Source organism: Pagrus major, chromosome 20, assembly GCF_040436345.1.
Source record: "Pagrus major chromosome 20, Pma_NU_1.0".
Classification (NCBI taxonomy): Eukaryota; Metazoa; Chordata; class Actinopteri; order Spariformes; family Sparidae; genus Pagrus; species Pagrus major.
In genome coordinates, this window is record NC_133234.1 from 20,284,614 (window position 1) to 20,305,803 (window position 21,190).

Genomic DNA, 21,190 nt, shown 5'->3' on the forward strand with positions numbered 1-21,190 from the left:
ACACCATCTTTTAGCGCCGCCAAGCTAACAGCCCTCACACACTGTGGAAAAAACATAGGTGCATGCTCGTCGGTGGAAACCTGATACAGCAGTCACACTACTCGCTCTGCCCATCTCTGTCTCTCCTATGCACGTACACGAACGCAGAAGGCAAAATCAGTGGCTCAGAGAGGCCTTCTGTGTTGAGAGCAAGACCTGCATTAATCAATATTGATTCCTGGAGTGTGTGTCTGCATGTGCATGTACTTATGCAATGTGTGTATGTCTGTGTGTGTGTGTGTGTGTGTGTGTGTGTGTGTGTGTGTGTGGGTCACAGTTTGCCTCTCTGCTGCAGTGAGGTGTGACCCAGGGTTGGGTGTATCCCAACCCAGTGCAGTAAAATGCAGCTGTGATGCTCCCTGCAATATTTTTTTTTTTTTTTTGAGAGATATGAGAGGAGACAGGAACCTGATGTCAACGCCGTTGTTCGCAGCCGGTCACACGCACCACTGCGGGAGTGTGCGCCTTCCAACAAAACGTCACACAATTATGATCCACTGTCCCTCAGAAGTTGATTTATTGAACAAAAAAAAAACAAAAAAAAAAACAAGGCAGAGAAGTCAGCTCCATCTCATCTCATTTTCAGTGACTTCATTGAACTGGAGGCCCTGGTCTCATGCTGCACGAGCCTATTCTCGCGAGGATTCCTCCCCTTTACTACACACACACACACACACACACCATCATCATCACTCCTCCTCCTCCTCCTCCTCTTCTACCCAGCCCCTCCCTTTCCGTCTCTACTCGCCTCTATCCTCTTCAGCCTTGCCTGCCTGTCAGAAAGGTACTCCAGTATTGGAGGCTAGGCTACCCTCCTCCCGGACCCCGTACGAGAGCCAGCCACCGTCGTACCCCAAGGCTCGGGCTCCCCACTCTCGCCACCGACCATGGCAACCACCGTGACTTCCACCAGGTTCACCGACGAGTACCAGCTGTACGAGGAGCTCGGGAAGTAAGCAGCAGCAGCCCGTAACGTTACAGTGTGCATCGTGTTTGTCTTGTCGGGTTTTTTCCTTTTTTTTTTTTGTCCCCCACCCCCGCAACCTCGCCTCACATTATATCTGGTTAGCCAGCTAGCAAAGGCGATAGCTAGCCAACATAGCTTACAGACTAATCACGTTGAGTGCTGTTATAATGTGTGTGTCTGTGTGCGTGCGTGTGTGTGTGTTTGTGAGCGGAGGCTGTTAACTGTCGTGGTGCAGTCCCGGCTAAGTAACCGTTGCTATCGGCTAGCTTAACTAGCTTAACTAGCAGCTCCCGCAGCAACGGACGCCTGGTTACTAGCCGACTAGTTAGCAACCACGCTGATATTGATAAAAACCAGCCCGAGTTTTTAGCCCCGCTAGCGTTGCGTCTTTTTTTGATGAATAGCCCCGCACCAGAGGTTGGCGCAGTAACAGCTGTTAGCCCCCTTCCGTGTTTGCTAGCCGGTATTTTCTGGTCCGCCGGACCCGTCGGCGGGGCCCCGGGAGACGCCGGAGACGCAGCCCTGTGACATTTCACCGGCCCACGGGTCTGACAGCTCCGCGCTGGCTCGACAGACCAGAGGCTGTGGTCGCTAGCTAACTAGGCCGACCACTTTTTTTTCTCTCTCTCTCTCTCTCCCCCCCTCCGCCTCCTCCTCTCTCTCGAGCAGCTGCAGATGATTTGTGTAACCGTGTTGAGTAACGTTACGTACCCCTGGATCACTTAATGAGGAAGTTATTCGGTCCAGGCTGCGCTGCGCTGCGTTGCAAATGCCCCGCACGTTTCCCCCGCACACCAGCTGGCCCGATCATCGTGTAACGTAGTTATCAATAAATGCGTTAAATTAATGGAGGTGAGGAGGGGGGGGGAGATCGTCAAGCACTGGCGATTATAGCGGCTGTTTACTGTGTAAGAGGCAGTGACGTGTTTTCTCGGTATTTTGATGACGGGCCACTACCTCCTCTGTTTCATCACCATCAACATCAGCAGCAGCATCTGTTGTTCTTGGCCGATGAAGCCTTTCTCCCCCCCTCCTCCCCTGCTGCTGTACCCAAACCAGCGGCAGCAGGGCGACACTGGCCCTATGAAGATACACCGGCCTTAATTTCCAGCTGCCATTTCCACTGCCGAGTAATTGTCAGTAATCGATGGCACTGATTGCACAGCCAGAGCACTGGGACACATATACACACCTACACATCCTCCATAGTGGCTCTGCGCTTTACTGCTCCTGCTTCTTAAGCATGCCGAGCACTCACCTCATCTTGTGTCTCTGCAGCCGTCTGTTAATGCATTTTGCTCCGTCATAGGTTATTAACGTCAGGGCACTGACTTGTATTCCTGTCACCTGTCACCTCTCATTTGCGGGTAAATAATTGAAACTAAGAGCAGAGCGAGAGTGGAGGGAGCAGAGTGCAGCAGACAGCAGCAGCCCTCCATATATCATGGACGGGGCCTGTACAGGGCCAGATACTGCAGATTGTACAGGCTGTGGTATAGGCTCAGTGAAAATCATGCATAATTACTTGTTCTGTGATGCTCCAAATTGAACATCGCCATAGCGGCTCGCAGGTGAAAAATATGGAGCATTCATCTAGGTCAATATGAAACTCCTCGGAGCAGGAGTTGTGCACTTCCTTTCCTGCTCGAGCAGATTTATAAGTCAGTGTTGTTACCCTGTGAATGTATCAAACATCGGCCATTGTTGTGTGAGATGCAGCCCATTCTTTGCGCTGGCTGTTGCAAATTGAATTTCCTTAGGGGCTGTAGGTTGCGTCGCATTGTTGTGCCTATCAATAGATTAGCACTAGAACTTGGCCATTCATTTATAATCCCAAGACCTGAGCTCATATCAGCACTCACGCTTGAGAAGCTTGTTATATTGCCCACCTTTTCAGGTTGTAACACACCGAAAGCTGTGATAGTAATGACTAAAGTATGTGTGTGTGTGTGTGTGTGTGTGTGTGTGTGTGTGTGTGTGTTAGAGACAGAGACCAAGGATGTTGGCGTACACAAAAACAAACCACTGTCACAGAAGTGATGCAGTTTCAAATGTCACGCTGTGTGTATGTGTGAGAGGGAGCATGTGAAATGGAACTGATTTTTGGTTGTTTATGTGCTTTTTTCTTAGGGGAGCTTTTTCAGTGGTGCGTAGGTGTGTAAAGAAGTCATCAGGACAGGAATATGCTGCAAAAATCATCAACACTAAGAAGCTGTCTGCAAGAGGTATGGTAACACCACGCACTCTCACACAGATGCTGATATGTGCATATTTGCCCCATTTGTGGTGTTTATCAAATCATAGAGCATTAACGTACATGTTGTTTTACATTGTGATAGTTGTTATTATTATTGATAGGGCTGTACATTTATTCTTAAAGTTATCAAATTTGCAATTTCAAAATCGCAGAAGCTGCACTTTTTTTGATAAAGGTAAACTGTGTCACAAGAAATGTTTGTAAATGAAGCATTGTGGTGCTACACAGATGCTCATGCCCCACAAATGGTATTCTCTAGATGTAAGAGCACATGTAGCAAAAACCACACCATCATCATTTTTATTAAAGATGCACAATGTTTCAGCAGATACTGATAATCTATAATATTCCATATCTCTAATAAGACTTAATCAGGTAAAACTGGTAGACTTGATTGTTGTTGCCTCCTATTTTTATCGGTTTGAATTTCACAGATATCGATAAATAGCCAATAATAAGTTTTCCAACATTGTGCAAATACAGTACACTGTAATCTACTGGTGCAATATGTATCATGCATCCCTGATGTTTTTCAGTAATAAGTGAAATGCAAAAATGACGAATCCCACTACAATTGTGACTCATATGGCAATATGAATCTGTCATGATACTCAGTCATTCTTTGCATATTGTTCAACCCCCAAATCCTAGAAATGCTTTAGAGAATCAGTTCATAGATAAAAAAAAAAAAAAAACAACTTAAATTTGCTGCTTATCCAGTGAAGGAAGCACTTGATGAATCATAGTACTTCATCCTGTGGGTGCAGAAATCCCATACATTCAATATTTCCACGAAGTACCAGAGACTAAAGGGATAAATACCCAGGTATTGTGCAGCAAAATATCTGCCCTCTCACTGTATATGTCTTCACATCCCCCAGCCTTATTGGAAAGCATGCACACAAACAGAAGTCCCAAATTGTCCAATAGCGGAGGAAATCTTTTATTCAATCACCATGTCTGTGGGGAGTTCTTATCAGCAACCTCTTGGTGGTTTAATGACCCTCTGTATAAACACTGTATTGAATAACTCTATCTCTCCTCTGTGGTATCGTTAGTCCACCGCTGTACAAAGAATTGATCCAAATTTCTTGAATGCTCTTCATGAAAAGGGCACACGTTTGGGACTGAAATAAAAACAATAAGAACTGGGCAGTACATGAAGGATGCTTCTTGTGTGTCGTGTTGTTAATTGTTGCTTTGGTGTGTTCAAATATCACACGTTGCTCGCTGCATAGATCCACACCCACGTGCACATGCCCGGTGTGGCGTGCCATGTGGTAACGATGACGTGAGCTCATGTCAGTGTGTCAGAACCTCCTCCTTGGCTCCGGACTGAGATACTTAATTGCTTTCTCCTTTTTGTATCTGACAAATTAGGCCTGCTCTCCTTCCTGACATCCACGCACACCTGGCTTCCTTTGTTCTCCCTCCCTGCACTCTCTCTCATTACCTCCGTGACTCTCTTTCTCCGCTAGCCTCTCTCCGTCATTGCCTTTCTCTTGTCGTTCTATGAAGGGGGATTGGTTTGTATTGAGGCTAATCCACTTATGCTAAATGTATCTCATCAACCACTAAGACCCCACGGATTCCATAGGCGCCTCCCTGTTTGCCCTGTTGTTGTCTGAGTCTGATGGCATTTGCGTTTGTGTGTGTGTGAAAGAGAGACCGAGAGAGCAGGGAGCAACACTAATAGAGCATGTCTGCATTGTGAGGCATCTGTGAGTGTGTTGTAATACCGTTATTGTTCTATCCCTGCCATCAAGTGTCCACACAGGGCCGCTCCTAGTATTAATGTCCCACCGAGGAAAAGTAAGGGCTCAGCAGAAAACTGTTGGCTCTTTGCAGAGGCAGGCAGCACAATGTAGGCCTGTGTATGTGTGTGTGTTTGCCAGGGGAGAAGAAAGCTGGCCAGTAGAAGAGTAGAAGGAGGAAAAGGAGGAGGAGGAGATTTTAAACAATATAGTCTTGCAAGGAGATCAGTGACACTCCACACCAGGGGAAGTAAGGTGAAATGAGACAAGAGAGCGAGACACGATTGAGTGAGCGAAGGAGGGAACAAGAGGATTTTGTGCTAAGAGAAGAATTGCGGTAGGCCGCCCGGCTGACGCAACATGCACCTACACGCACACAAAAAAACACACCGTCCACACGCTCACACACACAGGCAGCCAGTGCGTGTGCAGGCAGCCTGCCTGGTAGGATTTGGGTGGGTTTTTTTTAGCCTGATGGGGCGAGTGTGACCTCACGCGTGGCCTGGTGGGTAAGTCTCTCAAAGCTCTGGTAAACACTGCAGTAATCTGAGGAGGAGGGGGGGCAGGGAAGGAGAGGAGGGAAGGAAGGAAGGAAGGAAGGAAGGGAACGAATCAACGAAGGAAGGAAGGAAGGAAGGAAGGAAGGAAGCGAGGGTGGACGGGATGTCAGGGATGGATGTAGGCGGTTGGCTGTGGGATAGTCCAGCCTACAGGCAGTATGGGGGTGGATGCGAGTGGGCAGCAGGGTACACGTAACGAACACACACGAAATACATGCAACTGATTCTCAGCACAGAGAATAAAGGGTTTTGAACGCTCTCTGGTTTGTCGTGGTTTCAGTTTATAAATGAGCCAAAGAACAAGATACAGCCCCTGAAGTGACAAAAATCCTCGTGATTAATTGAACTTGAAGAAGAAAATGAAAAGCTGTGTTGGATGTAGATAGTTTAGAGTTCAGTTTCAGATAGAGCCTGACCGTTATGGGATTTTTATTCGATATATCTGCCGATATATACACTTATTTTTTGCAATGATCCCTCAGATGTGCTTATGAAACACTTGGCAGAGATAAGTAACAGAGGCAGGATACTTTACAGTTTAACAATAAACTCTTCTCTGGGAATTTGATAAATATTGATTATCCTAAGCATGTTTTTCTGTTATAATCTCTAAAAAAAGAGTTTTTCATATCGGCACATATCCACAACAAAAATGCTATTGATATATCTGTGATGGTCTAATATTGGCCAACTGAGATATCAGTCGGTCTCTAGTTTGAGATGATAGTGGTGCAATGGTGCGATTTCATAAGATAAAAATAAATGCTGTTACATTTTGTTGTTGATGAGTGAGGTGACTATAAAAACTGGATATCTGCTGCAACACTGTTTAAGAGATAGCATATAGCATTTTTACTTATTTAGTATTGGTGTTTTTTGTTTCTGATGAACTTAAAAAAGTGCTACTTTGGTTCTGATGCAACAACCTACTTCTGTTTGTAGTCACCACAATGTGGTCTCACTCAATGTCCTGCCCACAACACTATCAGATTGGTTAGTGTCAGTGTCAACATAACCATTTTGTTTTTTCAGAGGAAAATTGCTGCTTCCTCAGCGCTGTTCCTTTTTTTGTGTGGCCGCTACGAGTGCTTTTAGCTGAAAATCGTTCAACTTTTCAGAAAGGCGCTGGGGTCATCACCATCACTCTTTCTCAGGCGACCAATCATTTATTAGGTTGGGCGGGACTTGTTACCTGTCACCCTGGTAACCAAGAAAATGCAGAAGAAGCTTTTTCTGGGTGCTCTGCTATCCTCAGCTTTATCAGACAGAATCTCTCATAAGAAAGCCAGATAAGTCAATTTGTTGCAGCGGATCTGCCGCACACTGAATGTAGCTGGTGCGTGTTGTGCTTTTACCACCCTATGCATTGTAAGCTGTGTAGTAAGCCCTCTGTTGCCATGATGTTGCAGCGATCTTTTATTTGCCGCACAAGTATAAGCATTTCAACCCAGCGCTCCCAATCGCATTGCCAGAAGAAACATTACGTGATAGTCCATCAACACTTAATAATCTGAATCCGCAAAGTAACTGGTAACTGAAGTTATCAATAAATGTTGTGAATTTGAAATATTAAGTAGCAGAAAATGGAAATACTTTGGTAAAGTACCTCAAATACAGACCTTGGATATATTGTACAATTGGTTATTGTATTTTTACTCCAAATGTGTATCGCTTCCAAATATCGGATATCGGTCTCCTACATTACTAATAATCCTTATCTCTATCGGCCCTGAAAAATCCATATCAGTCGATCCCTAACTGTAATGCACCACCGTAAAAGCTTACATTTCTGTGTCTGCAGTTACTGTCTTGTGGCTGTATGATTCTCTTAAATGTGTTACTTCACTATCATTAATTCCTTTTCAACAGTGTCCCAAATTTTCAGTGCAGCCCCGTTAGTTCCTTGCTGACCTCCGGTAGCCAAAGCCTCTCATTATTATTAATGGCAACCCACCGGGACTCTGCAGTCCCCCCTGACTGTCAGCTGGTCACAGACCTCTGAATCACCGCCCACATCTTCAATTTGTTCAGCGAATTGAACAAGTCTGGTATAGAGCTCATTGATGGCCATTTTCTTCCCCAGCTGAAGAAGCAGTCGACCTATCACAGCTCGAAGCCGGATTAAAGAATGGGGACCCCACCTTTGTAGACGGCTACCTAGATACATCCATGATAAACAGTGAAAGGAACATGGCTGCAAGAATAGAAATAAGCATTGATGAGAATAGCTCTTCAAGAGGAACTGCTACTACTTTCGGTCTCAAAATTAGCTTGTATCTGAACCTTTTAAGAAATAGGCAAGACTCTGAGGCCTGCTTCGGATGTCAGCTGCCACAACAAGTATAAAGAGCAAAACAGCGGCTGAATCTCGTCCTGTTCAAGCCTCTTGCACATTCTGTAGCTGCTGATAAAATTAGCAACCCTTTTAAACGTCGGCGGAAAAATATGTCAGACATTAACAAGATCTATGCCTCTGCAGCAGCAGTAAATGCAACACATCAGCCGATAAGTGCTTAACAAGATATTTAGTTTGACAAACAGTAATGTTAACCGCAACTAACAGCAGGGTTATGGCTAAGTAAACACACACCAGGAGAGCTTCTTTTAGTTCAGCTGCTAGCCAAACTACAACAGGTTCCCATGTAATGAAATGTGCTTTTAGGGACTTGTGTTTCCAGCAGAGAAACAGTGTGTCTGATAGTTGCAGGTGATTGCTGGTTAGTTTAAAGGCTGGGACAAAATATCGATACGCTAATGTATTGCATTGCTTCCTCTTGCAATAGGATTATCGATACACTATCTGACAGTCAGTGTGTGTGACAAAGTGGTGCTAAGCTAAGACTCTGTGCCCACATCGCCTGAAGTCGTTGTTTCCTCGCTCCTCTGCTGGATTATTTGAATATGCTTTGGGGCAGACGTCTAGCAGAATTTGAGCAGCAGTTACCTTTTTAAACAAGCATGTTTCTTGAAAATTGTTAAATGAACGGCTCCTAGCCACTGCTACAGCAGCGTCTGTCTAAACTGAAAATGGCAGAAACAGAAATTGGCCTGATATGAATGAACACAGGCTGAATAATGAAGTGAAACAAAATTCAGTCTGATTATCAGGCGGCACGTTTCCTGCCATTGATCAAAAAGTAACTCGAGAGGACAGCTGACGGAGTGCTTTTTGGCGTGTAGTGGTTACCACGGTGACCGTAATGGCAGCTGCGTGTGCATTTACATCACACTGCGAAAATGATGGTTGTGATTACACTTTTTACCAGATGAAGAGGCAGGTAAATACTGACACATGTAACATATTTTACTGCCAGATAAGTGGGTTGGACTATTCTTCCAATTAGCCAGTTGCATTACAAACATTTTGGGTGGTAACATTTATATTATTTATACGAGAAAATATTGAATAGGGTAGTTTTTAATGTAATGATACAGCTTAAATACTGACTATTACGATACTAATTATACGAAAATTATAAATTGCATTTAAACCATTTTCCACATCGTTCAGTAGATAACAAAGAGGCAAAACAGAGTAACCAGTATATTAAAAAATTATAATGTTTTTATAAAAAATGTGGTATAGAGCCATTTTCATTAACATCCTCTGAAAACTTCCCAAAATACTGTCATGTTATGAATATTGAGGTGCCTTGTCAAAAATCCCAAAACAGATTCAGAAACTGAACTGGACCCTCACGTGTGGAGTCAGCTTGTTAAATGTATGTATTTGTGGTGGACAGGTGTGTGTGTGTGTGTGTGTGTCAGTGTCAGGTCGTCTCCATCCTCCTCAGCTGATGTAAGATGGCTGTGGGCCCGCCCCATGGCAAAGCAGATGGCCAATTAGAGAGCAGCAGGAAGTGCCAGTAATTACCCTCCAGCCCTCTCTTTCCTGTCTTCTTCTTCTACACACTCTCGCACCAACAAATAAGGAGATTGAATGAATTAGTGAGTGCTGCAGTGACACTGCACCAGGGTAGACGGCTATACACAAACACACACACACACACATACACACACATGCGCACGCACACACAGGGGAGCTGTGATCCTCTTCTAGCAAATGGACGTTCCATGTAATCCTCCCTCCTTCTCTCAGTCTGCTCTCCGTCCTGCGTCACTGGTGTAATTAGAAGGAGGTTCAGGTCTCTCCCTTATTCACTCGCTTTCTGTCAGATGAGGGAAATCTATACCTGCGGGGAGACGACAGGGAGGCTAGTGGTAGGTAGATGTGAAGAGTGTGTAGCTCTGTGTTAGGGAACAGAAGACAGGGCTACAAAACGCCTCGACTACGGCTTAACAACTTGTTCACACCAACTTAGAGAAAGTCAGACAGAGAGAGCATAAAGGAAGGATGCAGAGATGTGACTATGCTTTTTATATTAACGTGCGATGTTGAGTAGATCTTCTTTTGAAAGTAACTTGTTGCATTACATAATGAAACCTCTTTGCAATACCTTGTGTATGTTTGCTGCTTATATTGTCCAGAAGATGCACATGTATTGACTCTACTGACATTAAATAGCATATTCTACGACCCATAATCTGTAACTCTGCAGTACGCATGGGCCGATATGAAAACATCACGCCAGGATTACCCTGTCACTTTAACTTACATTTTGTTTGAAAACAAATACTTCTCAGAAAGGACACACATGTTTTTTTTTTTTTTTTGTGAAAAACAATCAAAGAATCCTAAATACATAATCATAAACCCTGAAAAGAAAGAAACCAAAGAAGAAATCAACACAAGACTGTATGTCAGCGAGCTAAACAGCTTTTTCAAATCAACCATGTGAGGATATTCAGAATTATCTCGGTTCCCGATAATGAAAATTCACAATCAATTTTTTTGAGTGTTTTTATCGTAGATTTTAGCACAATCTACGATAAAATGTTTTATCGTACCATCCCTACTCTGCAGGCTAATAATAACAAGAATGACAGACGCAATATGCCCTTCACGGCTCTTTTATGTTTGAGAACAAAACTTAAAATCGAGTACAGGGGAGAATTTAGTGTTATTTTTTTTTTTGCAATGAAGAAAATGGAAGGATTTTGAGTACATATAAAGCGAATGAAAACCAAGACATACAGGGTAAGCAGCTGCTTCTAAGAAAACAAGAAAACACAAGAGTCTTATAGCCTACAGTACATTATGTTTCAACATGCTACTAATGAAGCGGAGACTGCCCTCTTTGCTCTGGCCATCCCTCTAGCTGGGTTACATCTGCGCACTGACACAACACAGCAGCACTTGCGCATCCGAAGGTGGCTGTGCACTGCCTACCAAGAAGTAGAAGAGAAACAGAAACGGCGCAAATGCATCAAAAGAAACAAGGAAATACGGTTACATTCTTATAGTAATGGATTTCTTATTTGGAAACGTGAAAATAAACCCAATAACACACACTAACATCTGGCTTTCATCTCCAGTGTGAAAATATATAATCAGAATTTTTAGTTTAAATGCCTTTCAGATGAAGTATGATGAGGTTGGTGATACTGCCGCTTTTTTTTACTGTTCCCTGCCTGTCTGGCATGATGAGGAATGTGACACATAAGAAAAACAAAAATGCACACTCATCTCCTGGCGTGTGGAAAAAGTGACACACCTATTTTTAATGGGTTTACCTGCATTTACAAACCTGAATATACACTCTGATATGTAAAAGTGGTGAAGCTAACTGATTACTTGAATTGCAAAACCAACATGTATATGTTACCTGTTACAACAAAAAAGTAATCAGTACTCTCAATTCAGATAATGTGCTCTTATATCATGTCTGTACACACTGTATTGCATTTGTAGAACAGTGGGAACGTTAATGCTCAGCAACAGCATGTGAATTTTATCTGAGGCTGTTGCTGCACTGGGGAAATGAATGCAAATCTTAGTGAGCCTGCCCTCTGTGGTGTAATCGCTATGGAGCTGTGGGGTTGAGCTGGCTTTACCACAGTGATCACACACACACACACACACACACACACACACACACACATGCACACTGAGTCACACTGCGTCTTCACTACAGTTGCCCCATGTGACCTCTGACCTGAGCGTCGTAGCTCCTAAAGTGATGGGAGGGAGCAGTTTAACATGCGGTTGACACACCGGCTGTTACAGGATTCAGTCAAATCCTCAAACAAGGATGTTGGTTTGGACATGGGGCGTTTGCGTGTTCTAGTGAGCATACCCTCCCAACCATATTCTACTCTACTAAACCCTTTACACACATAAACTCGCATGCACAGGCTCGCAGGTGCAAACTCCCGCACACATTACTACAGACGGCCTCATTTATCTCAACTATAACCTTAAATAAAAACATACATGTGGTTAGTGGAGCGCTGCTCGGATGCAGCTTGCGACTGTTAGCTTTCAGAGGCAAATGCCGCCTCTCAGCTTAAAGGACTGTAATGCTAATATGTCAGATATTTGCCTTTGCATACACAAAACAAATCTTTATGTGAAACAAATTACCTCGTACTTCTCAAATATTTGCTTATATAGACTTAATTTAACTGCACGATTTTTGTTTGTTTTTGTTTGTGGCCGATGCTTCAGTTAAACATTAAACACAGGAAACTGGAGGAGTGAGTCAAATTAAGTTTAATACCAGTTATCAAATATTGGCCGTAAGTAAGCTTTCAAGACAAAGCAGTTGTCTCAGTCTCATTGTGCATAAGATGTAGATCTTAGTTTATACCGTGTGGGATGGAGAGAAATCATGACTAGGGTTTATTGTGATTATTTTGAGAGATATTTTGATTTCAGTATGATTCAGGATTGGTGACAGTTTTCATTTTCACTATTCAAACTATTAAAATCATGATGATGTGACAAACAAACATGTTTTCTTACATCTGGAGAACAAGATTTGTAGGCCAAGACATTGCTGCAGCGCTACATTATAGTGCCGTTTTGTCACATATTTTACTTTTATCAAAAAATTGCAGCTTCTGCAATTTGTGCGTCTGATATGTCTGATAAGCCATTTCAGACAGAAATGTGTGACAACCTAAATAAAAAACAAACGTTACTGTATGAGTTCTTGTAAATTGGTGCATATGTGGCATCCGGAGGGCTAGAGGTTAAGACCCGCACCATCATAACCACATGCCCCTGTTTCGATTCAGTCAAGGGGAGTTTTGTTGCAAGTCATACCACCCCAGTCTCTCTCTCTCTGCCTCTGTCTCTCTCTCTCTCTCTGCTTGTCTGTCTCTCTCTCGCTCTCTCCTTCCTGTCTGCATCTCAGCAGTCACAAAGTGGCAAAAATGTTAAAAGTAGACATTTTAAGAGAGAGGATATTGAAATGAAGGTATTTTTATTGATACTTCTGAAATATGGAGTTATTACATGTTTCAGACTGCTGAACATGACTTACTTTACGTCTCCTTTGTCAAGTAGCACAGATAAAAAGCATAAATGCAAATGAATATCTCCAATCAGCTACTGAACACATTTATTTGACCAGGTGATAATGTGCAAACACTTTGCTGCTCTGTGACTTGTCTAAACTGCGACTTTTCTCTCCACAGACCATCAGAAGCTTGAGAGAGAGGCTCGTATCTGCCGTCTCCTGAAGCACCCCAACATCGGTGAGTTTCTGTGTCTAAACGTGGCCAAAGGTGACACCTGTGGTTCTGTTTGTTGCCCATGCTTACAGGATAAAATTCTCACCTGCAGTGCACCAATGCTGGTACACTATCACATTTTAGTCTCACGCTTTTCTGATTTTGGGTACCTGTAAGAGAGAGAGTTTCAAGAATTGAGACACCCTCTTTATAGGTATGAAAGCACACATCGGGGTAGGGGCAAGGGCTGTGTTGGGATTGGGCCTTACTCTTAAAGAAATCAAGGTTTATTTTAAGGATATTTTCTGAGTAGATAATTGCTGTGCAGCTGCTTCTATAACTGTTGTACCGGGTGATCATTTGGGGAAAACTGGCAGCTAAATTCAGCCTATAGAAATCACAGAGAACTAAGCCTGGATCTCTGGTATCACAGAACTGGTAAGCGACTGATTGTTTGTGGATTTCTCTGGGTTTTCAAGCTATGGAGCCTGTTTATATGAAAGAGGCAGAGTTCGTAATTACAAACCAGTGACATGAAACAAAAATGTTGTATTTATTATTTACTGAGCTAATTAACAGCATTTAAAAGGTTGCCCTAGTGTTCCCTGTGATAACTCATTTTGAATGTCAGTGTAGCTGATCTTACAGCACTGCTGCTGGCAAGTATGGACATTGGTGCACAGAGCAAAGCTTTGTTGAGCAGACAGATGAGGGCCGGAGATGCGGGGTGTTGTCAGATTGCAAGGCTCACTTGTCAGGATGGAAGAGGGATCACAAGCTGGACTGCTTTAAATTAAGGAGAAGAGTGACTGATTAACATTGATCATCAGAAACATGTAAATGTAAATGCACAGTAGGGAGCAGATTTTAGATGTTTTCTTGCTTTTTTAGTTCCATTTCACTGGATATCTTTAATCCAAGATAGTTGAAATGACCACTGTGTTTTAGCCAGTATGTTAACATCGCTAGTTTGCACTGGTATCAAGACGCTAACAGCTCAGGACTGCTATCTGTGCTGAGACATTTGTGAGATCAGTTGTGCAGCTGTCGTGACAATAGAAACAAAAGGGTATGTGGATGACATCACCGCTATTGCCTAAAAGCACAGACTCAGTAAACCCAGTCAGACTAAAAGGTGACGGAAGGTTATCTTCCTCTTTCTGACAGCGTGACTGACTCTGCTCAGTCTGATAAGACGAGACAGTCGTTCTCCGTGTCAGACATGTTAGGAAAAATGTCCTCTGCTTTCTTGACATTCTGATTTCATTACTGCTCTGATAACCCACCACATCATTTTGTGTTAAACGTGGACATTTTTGTTGCAGTGATGATTAAAGAATTAAATGCATTGCACTGCTCTAATAAGGATATCTAGAGGAGGGATGGGTGTTAAAGGGCAGAAGGGGGAAATATGACAAAATCAATGACACCTCTCCAAGCGCACTCCTCATTTCTCTTTTCCTCATGTCCCAGTTTTCTGTCGGCCCCTCCGGCACTCATTCGCCCCTCGCCTACTTTCCCTTCCCCTCTCTGTCTAGATTTCTCTCTCTCTCGCTTGTCCTTCTTCCCCCTTTTGACATATTTTGGCATCGTCTGCGTTCAAACTTCGGACAAAAGAGGGCACAAAAAAAGAGACAGATGGAGAGACGAAAGCAGGAGGAGTAGGAGACAGATGGAGGGAGAGCGAGAAGATGGGAGGAGGAGGAAAGAGCAGTCGCTCTTGTTTCTTGCTGCAGGGCGATCCTACTTCATCTTATTATACAACTGATATTCATTTTACATAACCAAAACTGTGGCTCCCTGACACTGAACCTAAGCTGCATCTCAGGCCCATCCTCTAACGCCTGGCTCCCACTGCCTGGATATCTGCTTTGTCATTCTGCTGCTCTTTAGTCATGTTGACACAAGGGCTGGGGTGGTAACCGCATAACCGTAGTATTGTGGTAATATGAGCTCTTTACTGTAATCACCACTTTATGTTTTCTGTTCTCCACCAAACGCTCACTTATCTCCATCAGTAATCAGGAAATAGCTCTTTTTGGGAAAACACAACATTTCCTAACCTGGTCCCAGACCCCCGAATCACTGCTCACATCTGCAGTGTATTTTTTTTCCAACTATTCACACACTGTAGGGCTTGTGTTTTGTGCTCTTTGACAGCTATTTCCTTTAGCTTTTTACATTATTAAGAATGGAGACGTCATCTTAATGTGCCAGAGCCAGAATAACTGCCACAAAAACAGGTTGCAGTAAGTGGATGTACAAAAATAACAATTCAGAAATCCGACCTTTGTTTGACAGACAACAGTCAGCTTGACAAACCTGAATTAAAGTGCTCAGCAATCAAGATGCAATATCTAAAATTAATCGGCAACTATTTTGATAATGGATTAAGTCAAAATTCTCTGATTCCAGCTTTGTAAATGTGAATATTTTCTGATTTCTTTACTCCTCTATGACCGTAAATTGAAATATTTTTGGGCTGTGGACAAAACCAGACATTTGAGGATGTCATCTTGGGCTTTGGGAAACACTTATTACACTTATTATTATTTTCTGACATATTATAGACGAAACAACTAATCGATTTATCAAGAAAATAATCGACAGATTTAACGGAGAATGAAAATGATTGTTAGTTCGAGCCCTACTCTGGGCCATTAAATGGTGGTTAATCACCTAACCACTGGATGCACCACTGGATGCACTGTTGCACAACGATGTATGAAAAACTCAATATGTAACATCTGCAGTTCACTCCAGATTCTCCATTTTCTGACAGTCGAACAGTACAGCAGTTCTTTACGTGTCTTTATGCGTCTGTCTCACTGCCCACCCTCTCTCTTGCAGTGAGACTCCATGACAGCATTTCAGAGGAAGGCTTTCATTACCTAGTCTTTGACCTGTGAGTATATTCTGTATACATACACACACACACTGACATTTTATCCATGCATGTGACTGCGGTTGGTTTGTGTATGCTAACAGCTTCTCTCTCTTCCCCCTCCTGTCCGTCTCTCTCTGTCTTTCTTTTCCCCCTCCTTCTCTTCTTTCTTTCATTCCTCCCTGCCTGCCCTCCCCCCTCACAGGGTGACAGGAGGAGAGCTGTTTGAAGACATTGTAGCCAGGGAGTACTACAGTGAGGCTGATGCCAGGTAAGAGCACATATGAACACGCACAAACAGACAGCCTAATCCCTTTAAACATATGAGTCCTCGCTGTCGTTTCATGAGCGGGAACACACAGGCACACAGTGGTGGATATAATTGGTTTGCTTGTATTCTTGTCAGCAAATGCACCCCCCCCCCTGTCAACAAGTACATCAATATACTTGCGTCTCTTCTCTCTTTGGTCACTCTTTGTTCTCCCTCTACATACAGTGGTGCTGAAACAATAAAAATGGAACTGATAATGTGAAATTTTGATAATCGATTTACTCTGCCAAAAAAAATGCTATTCTGAGCTTCTCAAATGTGAAGATTTGCTGCTTGTTTCTGTTTTATGTTATTGCTAATTAAATAATCTTTGGGGTTGATTGGACAAAATGATCAATCTGAACACGTCCCCTTGGCTACTGTTAGAATTTGACAGTGTTTTCTGACATTTGTTCACATTCTGACATTTAAGCTTTCTCTCCTCCTTCTCGGAGTCGCCCTCCTTTTCCCTGTGGCTGTGTAGTGTGCAGCTTATGATGTCTGTTGTACAATTGGATTAGGGGTCTTTGTCTGTTCACACGGGGGGCTTTGGAAAGACACAAATGGTGCACGCACACACACAAACCAAGCCACGTGGATTGAGCCTCGGCCTCGCTCTTCTCTAGCTCGCCAACCTTTGACCCGTTAACCTTTTTCTAGAGACGTGACATGAACATGAGCCTCAAAGAGTGGGATCGTGGAGCCTGACACCACAGTACGTAAGACAGTACTGAAGTGGTCGGGTATAGGCTTGTAGGAAAATTTTTACAAGACCCATCATGAGCCAACACACTCAGCAGGCGAGTGTGAAAACAGGCTCAGCAGCCAGAATTGAGAAATAATGGTATTAGTAGCAGCTGAATTGACGCCCCCATTATTAAAATTGCTACTGGGATAGAGATTTATTGACTGTGTGGTGTAAGACCTCCCACACAAGTTTCTTTGTATTGATTGTTCAAACTGCAGTACCTTGATTATCTCTTTGAAAAATGATCGTTTATAGTAAATGATTGTTAGGCAACTTTGCCTTAAGTTTAACATTTACTGGCTTTGGATGTAATAAAGATGATTTTTCTGTTTAGGAGTTTGATTTTTATCATCAATTAATCCAGTCATTATTTTCTTGATTGATTGTTTGGAATATTGGGAAAACTGCAATTTCTTGTTGCATTTGATTAAAAAGTAAAAAGACCTGCGTTGTGGTGGGGAGAAAGAAGGATAATCGGTCTATTCCTAATCAAGATGAATTGGTAAAAGTTTTATAATCGAATCGTAGCCCTCTGAATCGGAATTACATCATGAGGTGTCTTGAAATTCCCACATGGACTATATACAGTATATACAACTTGTCTGAAGTCTGTATTTCAAGTTGGTCAACAATATGGACAGCATTTGGTCAATCCAACCCTTTTTAAATGTACGACAGTTTTAATTTCATGTTATTTATCGTACAGAGAACAAGAATGAGGTCAGGTTTTTTACTCCTAATGAAGTGCATCAGTTTCATAACCAGACCACAATCCACCAGGCTTCGGGAAAAACACACGCAGATCATGTGGAGTATATGTGATGGTTTCCTTTATATTGGTAATGAAGGGCAGTGTCTGACACGTCTTTCTCTCTGTTTGTCCCCTCTTCTCTCTCCGTAGTCATTGCATTAGTCAGATCTTGGAGAGTGTCAATCATATCCACCAGCATGATATTGTGCACAGAGACCTCAAGGTGAGTGGCTGCCCGTTGCCATGACAACCATGCACTCACACACACACACACACACACAGACACATACACACACCTCTGCTCGTGGCCATGGCAACACACAGATGGCTCTCGGTCTCTTCTTTTCCTCTGCATTTTCTGCTTTTATCCCTATTTATTTTTTTCCCCTGCGACGCTCTCTCCCATCCACTGCTTTTACCCTCGTTTATTCGTCGTATCTGTTCTCAGATCTGTGTGTGTGTGTGTGTGTGTGTGTGTGTGTGTGTGTGTGTGTGTGTGTGTGTGTGTGTGTGTGTGTGTGTGTGTGTGTGTGTGTGTGTGTGTGTGTGTGTGTGTGTGTGTCGAGCGGAGAGATGGTGAGTCATGATCACATGGCGGGGTTGGTCTCTCACCTATGGCAAGGAAAAGACAAGGACTCCAACGGCACATATGCACGTGAACACACACAGTTTGCACTGTTATGAAGCAGGTCTATTATGAGAGAGGAGGTGAAGGCATAGATAAACCTCAGGAGTTGCCAGGACAACCCATGTGACATCACACCCCACCCATGGAGCGGCGGGGGAGGGGCTTGAAATGTCCCAAATTGCTGATAGGCTCAAATGCAAAAGAGTGGAGGAAGAGAGCTGCTGTGAAACCTCCAGTTTTCTACTTAACCCAGTTTAAGGTGATGATAATAATCCTGGTAGGAAGGACGGTAATAATAAGTATTGAATTGTACCTTTTTCATGCAGAGAGCACAAGGTGTGGGAAAAAAAAAAAAACAACCTCAAGGGGTGTATGAGACGCATGTGGGCGGCTTTTGTATGTGTGTGCGCGCACTCTGTGTCGGAGAATAACGCTATTACCTCGAGCGCTGCCTGTCTGATTTGTTGGCCTTTTATCCTGAGTGGGCTTTTACTGCGGCCATTTATGTCCTACTGCCCAAACAACGGCCATTTAGAACGCTGCCACACACGCTGCCTCTCGCTAAGTACACTTTCCATTTAGCATGCAGTCTGCAGCGCTGCCTAAATGACTCCCGACTGGTTTCTATGGCTACGAACCCATGCCCATATAAGGGCTTGTGGAGATTCTCAACCACCCATCCTCTCTCTCTCTCTCTCTCTATCTCTCTCTCTCTCTCCACATCCTCCGTCTTTTCCATCGCTTTCTCACACCTTTACCCCACCCCCACACGAGCTGTGTCGAACACATCAAATATGAATATTTCTGAGAAGGGGCTTTACTGAAGAGTGCCTGTCACTATCTGTCTCTCACTGTCTTGATCTCTTGTCCTACCTTCTGCTTCACCGTGTGTGTGTGTGTGTGTTTGTGTGTGTGTGTGTGTGTGTCTGTCTCAGCCTGAGAACCTGTTGTTGGCCAGTAAGATGAAGGGAGCTGCAGTGAAGCTGGCAGACTTTGGCCTTGCTATTGAGGTGCAGGGAGACCAGCAGGCTTGGTTTGGTAAGAAAACACAAACAGTGACACACACATATCAAACGTGCTGGACCATTAACTGATCTGTTATTCTGCCCGGGTGTTAAGTATACAAATCACTGCTGAATAGCCTCATTCATACAGTAGATCCGTACAGATAGACATCCACCTGCTCACTTGGACGCCAAAGACTATTTGTGCGAGCTCTGCTTAAGAGGCTCACGGACACTTTGCAGTTCATGCTTCGGCCATTGTGTCTTGGCCAACAGCCGAGCTGCTAGCATTTGGCTGACTCTCCAGTGGGGACGGGATGATTAACGGGTATTTGCTTGTGACTCTACACTGTCATAATCTGGTCTTGCTTTCGTGAGTCCAGCAGGTCACTATCATCTGAACCATTCACATAGCTGCACGGAAATAGCCTTCATCAGAATTTAATAAAAAGGCGTCAGTTAATTGTGTCCTCTTGTTCGGTAGGGTTTGCGGGCACCCCAGGCTATCTCTCCCCTGAAGTCCTGAGGAAGGACCCCTACGGCAAGCCTGTGGACATATGGGCTTGTGGTGAGTCGTAGGCCTCACTTTTGAGCAATAAACATGTTACAATCAGCTTGTTACAAACATCAGATTCTGGTCAAGTTTGTCTTTTAGTCGAATGAACCAACATAACAGACTTGCAAAATATTATCTGAAGGTAGATTTCTTCAAAAGATGCCTTTGGTTGTATGTCTCTTCCCACAAATAATGAGTTTAGAGTTTATATTCTGACTTACTTGTTGCAGTATGGATTTTAGCACTGCTTAAATGAAATGCCTAATTTGACTGCAGAATACTGCAAGTGTTGTAACTCTTCTTGTATCTCTTTGTTTTCTGTCAGGTGTTATTCTCTATATCTTGTTAGTGGGGTATCCTCCATTCTGGGATGAAGATCAACACAAACTCTATCAGCAGATTAAAGCCGGAGCATACGATGTAAGTGTGTGTGTGTTTTAGGTGTACATCTGTGAGGGGTGCAGTGCAGGGGTTTGCTAAGCAGTTTTTGAATGTTTAATAGTGTCCAATTGAAAGCTGGTCCAAAGCTATTGATCCTATCAGGGCCTCCCTGACGCATTGCAGAGGGGTATGTGTGTGTCTGCGTCTGGGAGTGTGTTTGTGTGCGTCTGTGTCTGAGAGGGAGAGAATCAGAGAGGGGGTATCCTCCTCTCTCTGTCTCTGGATAATCAAGTCACATTGCAGTTTCCAGAGAGACTGGAGAAGTCTGTTTTTTAGGGAATTTTCTCTTAATAAAAAAGCTTTGAAGACCTTAAAACATGCACGTGTTCTGTTAATCAAAAAGAAATTTAGCATTTGTTGCAGTCTGATTTTGTCAAATTATCTCAAGACCTGGTGCCCAGATGGTGTGGATTAGCCAGAAACATGAGGAAGCAGACTTTAAATCAGCCTGTTAGGAAACATGTATTGTTTTCCAAATCGCTTTGCTTATTTACTTCACTCCTTTCCAAATGTTACACCCACTTGTTCCTCCATTTTTCTCAGTTCCCGTCCCCAGAGTGGGACACAGTGACTCCAGAGGCGAAGAACCTGATCAACCAGATGTTGACCATTAACCCAGCCAAGAGAATCACTGCTGAACAGGCCCTCAAACACCCTTGGGTCTGCGTAAGTATCCACTAAAGAATACTCGGTCAACAATACGTAAAGAATTA

The 21,190-nt window shown here is 43.4% G+C and overlaps 1 protein-coding gene across 12 annotated transcripts in view; it reads left to right on the forward strand.

Annotated features, from left to right (window-relative positions):
- Window positions 1–809: 809 nt before the first annotated feature.
- LOC141015745 (calcium/calmodulin-dependent protein kinase type II subunit gamma) overlaps window positions 810–21,190 on the forward strand; it is a 41,123-nt gene continuing 20,742 nt past the window's right edge. For all 12 annotated transcript variants that reach the window (XM_073489911.1, XM_073489916.1, XM_073489912.1 and 9 more), the window contains exons 1-10: window positions 810–991; window positions 3,137–3,231; window positions 13,120–13,179; window positions 16,006–16,060; window positions 16,245–16,310; window positions 17,999–18,071; window positions 19,412–19,514; window positions 19,965–20,048; window positions 20,362–20,456; window positions 21,021–21,143. In XM_073489911.1, the coding sequence (XP_073346012.1) occupies window positions 927–991; window positions 3,137–3,231; window positions 13,120–13,179; window positions 16,006–16,060; window positions 16,245–16,310; window positions 17,999–18,071; window positions 19,412–19,514; window positions 19,965–20,048; window positions 20,362–20,456; window positions 21,021–21,143 (819 nt within the window). In that variant the 5' untranslated portion in view covers window positions 810–926. The remainder of the gene's footprint in view (window positions 992–3,136; window positions 3,232–13,119; window positions 13,180–16,005; window positions 16,061–16,244; window positions 16,311–17,998; window positions 18,072–19,411; window positions 19,515–19,964; window positions 20,049–20,361; window positions 20,457–21,020; window positions 21,144–21,190) is intronic.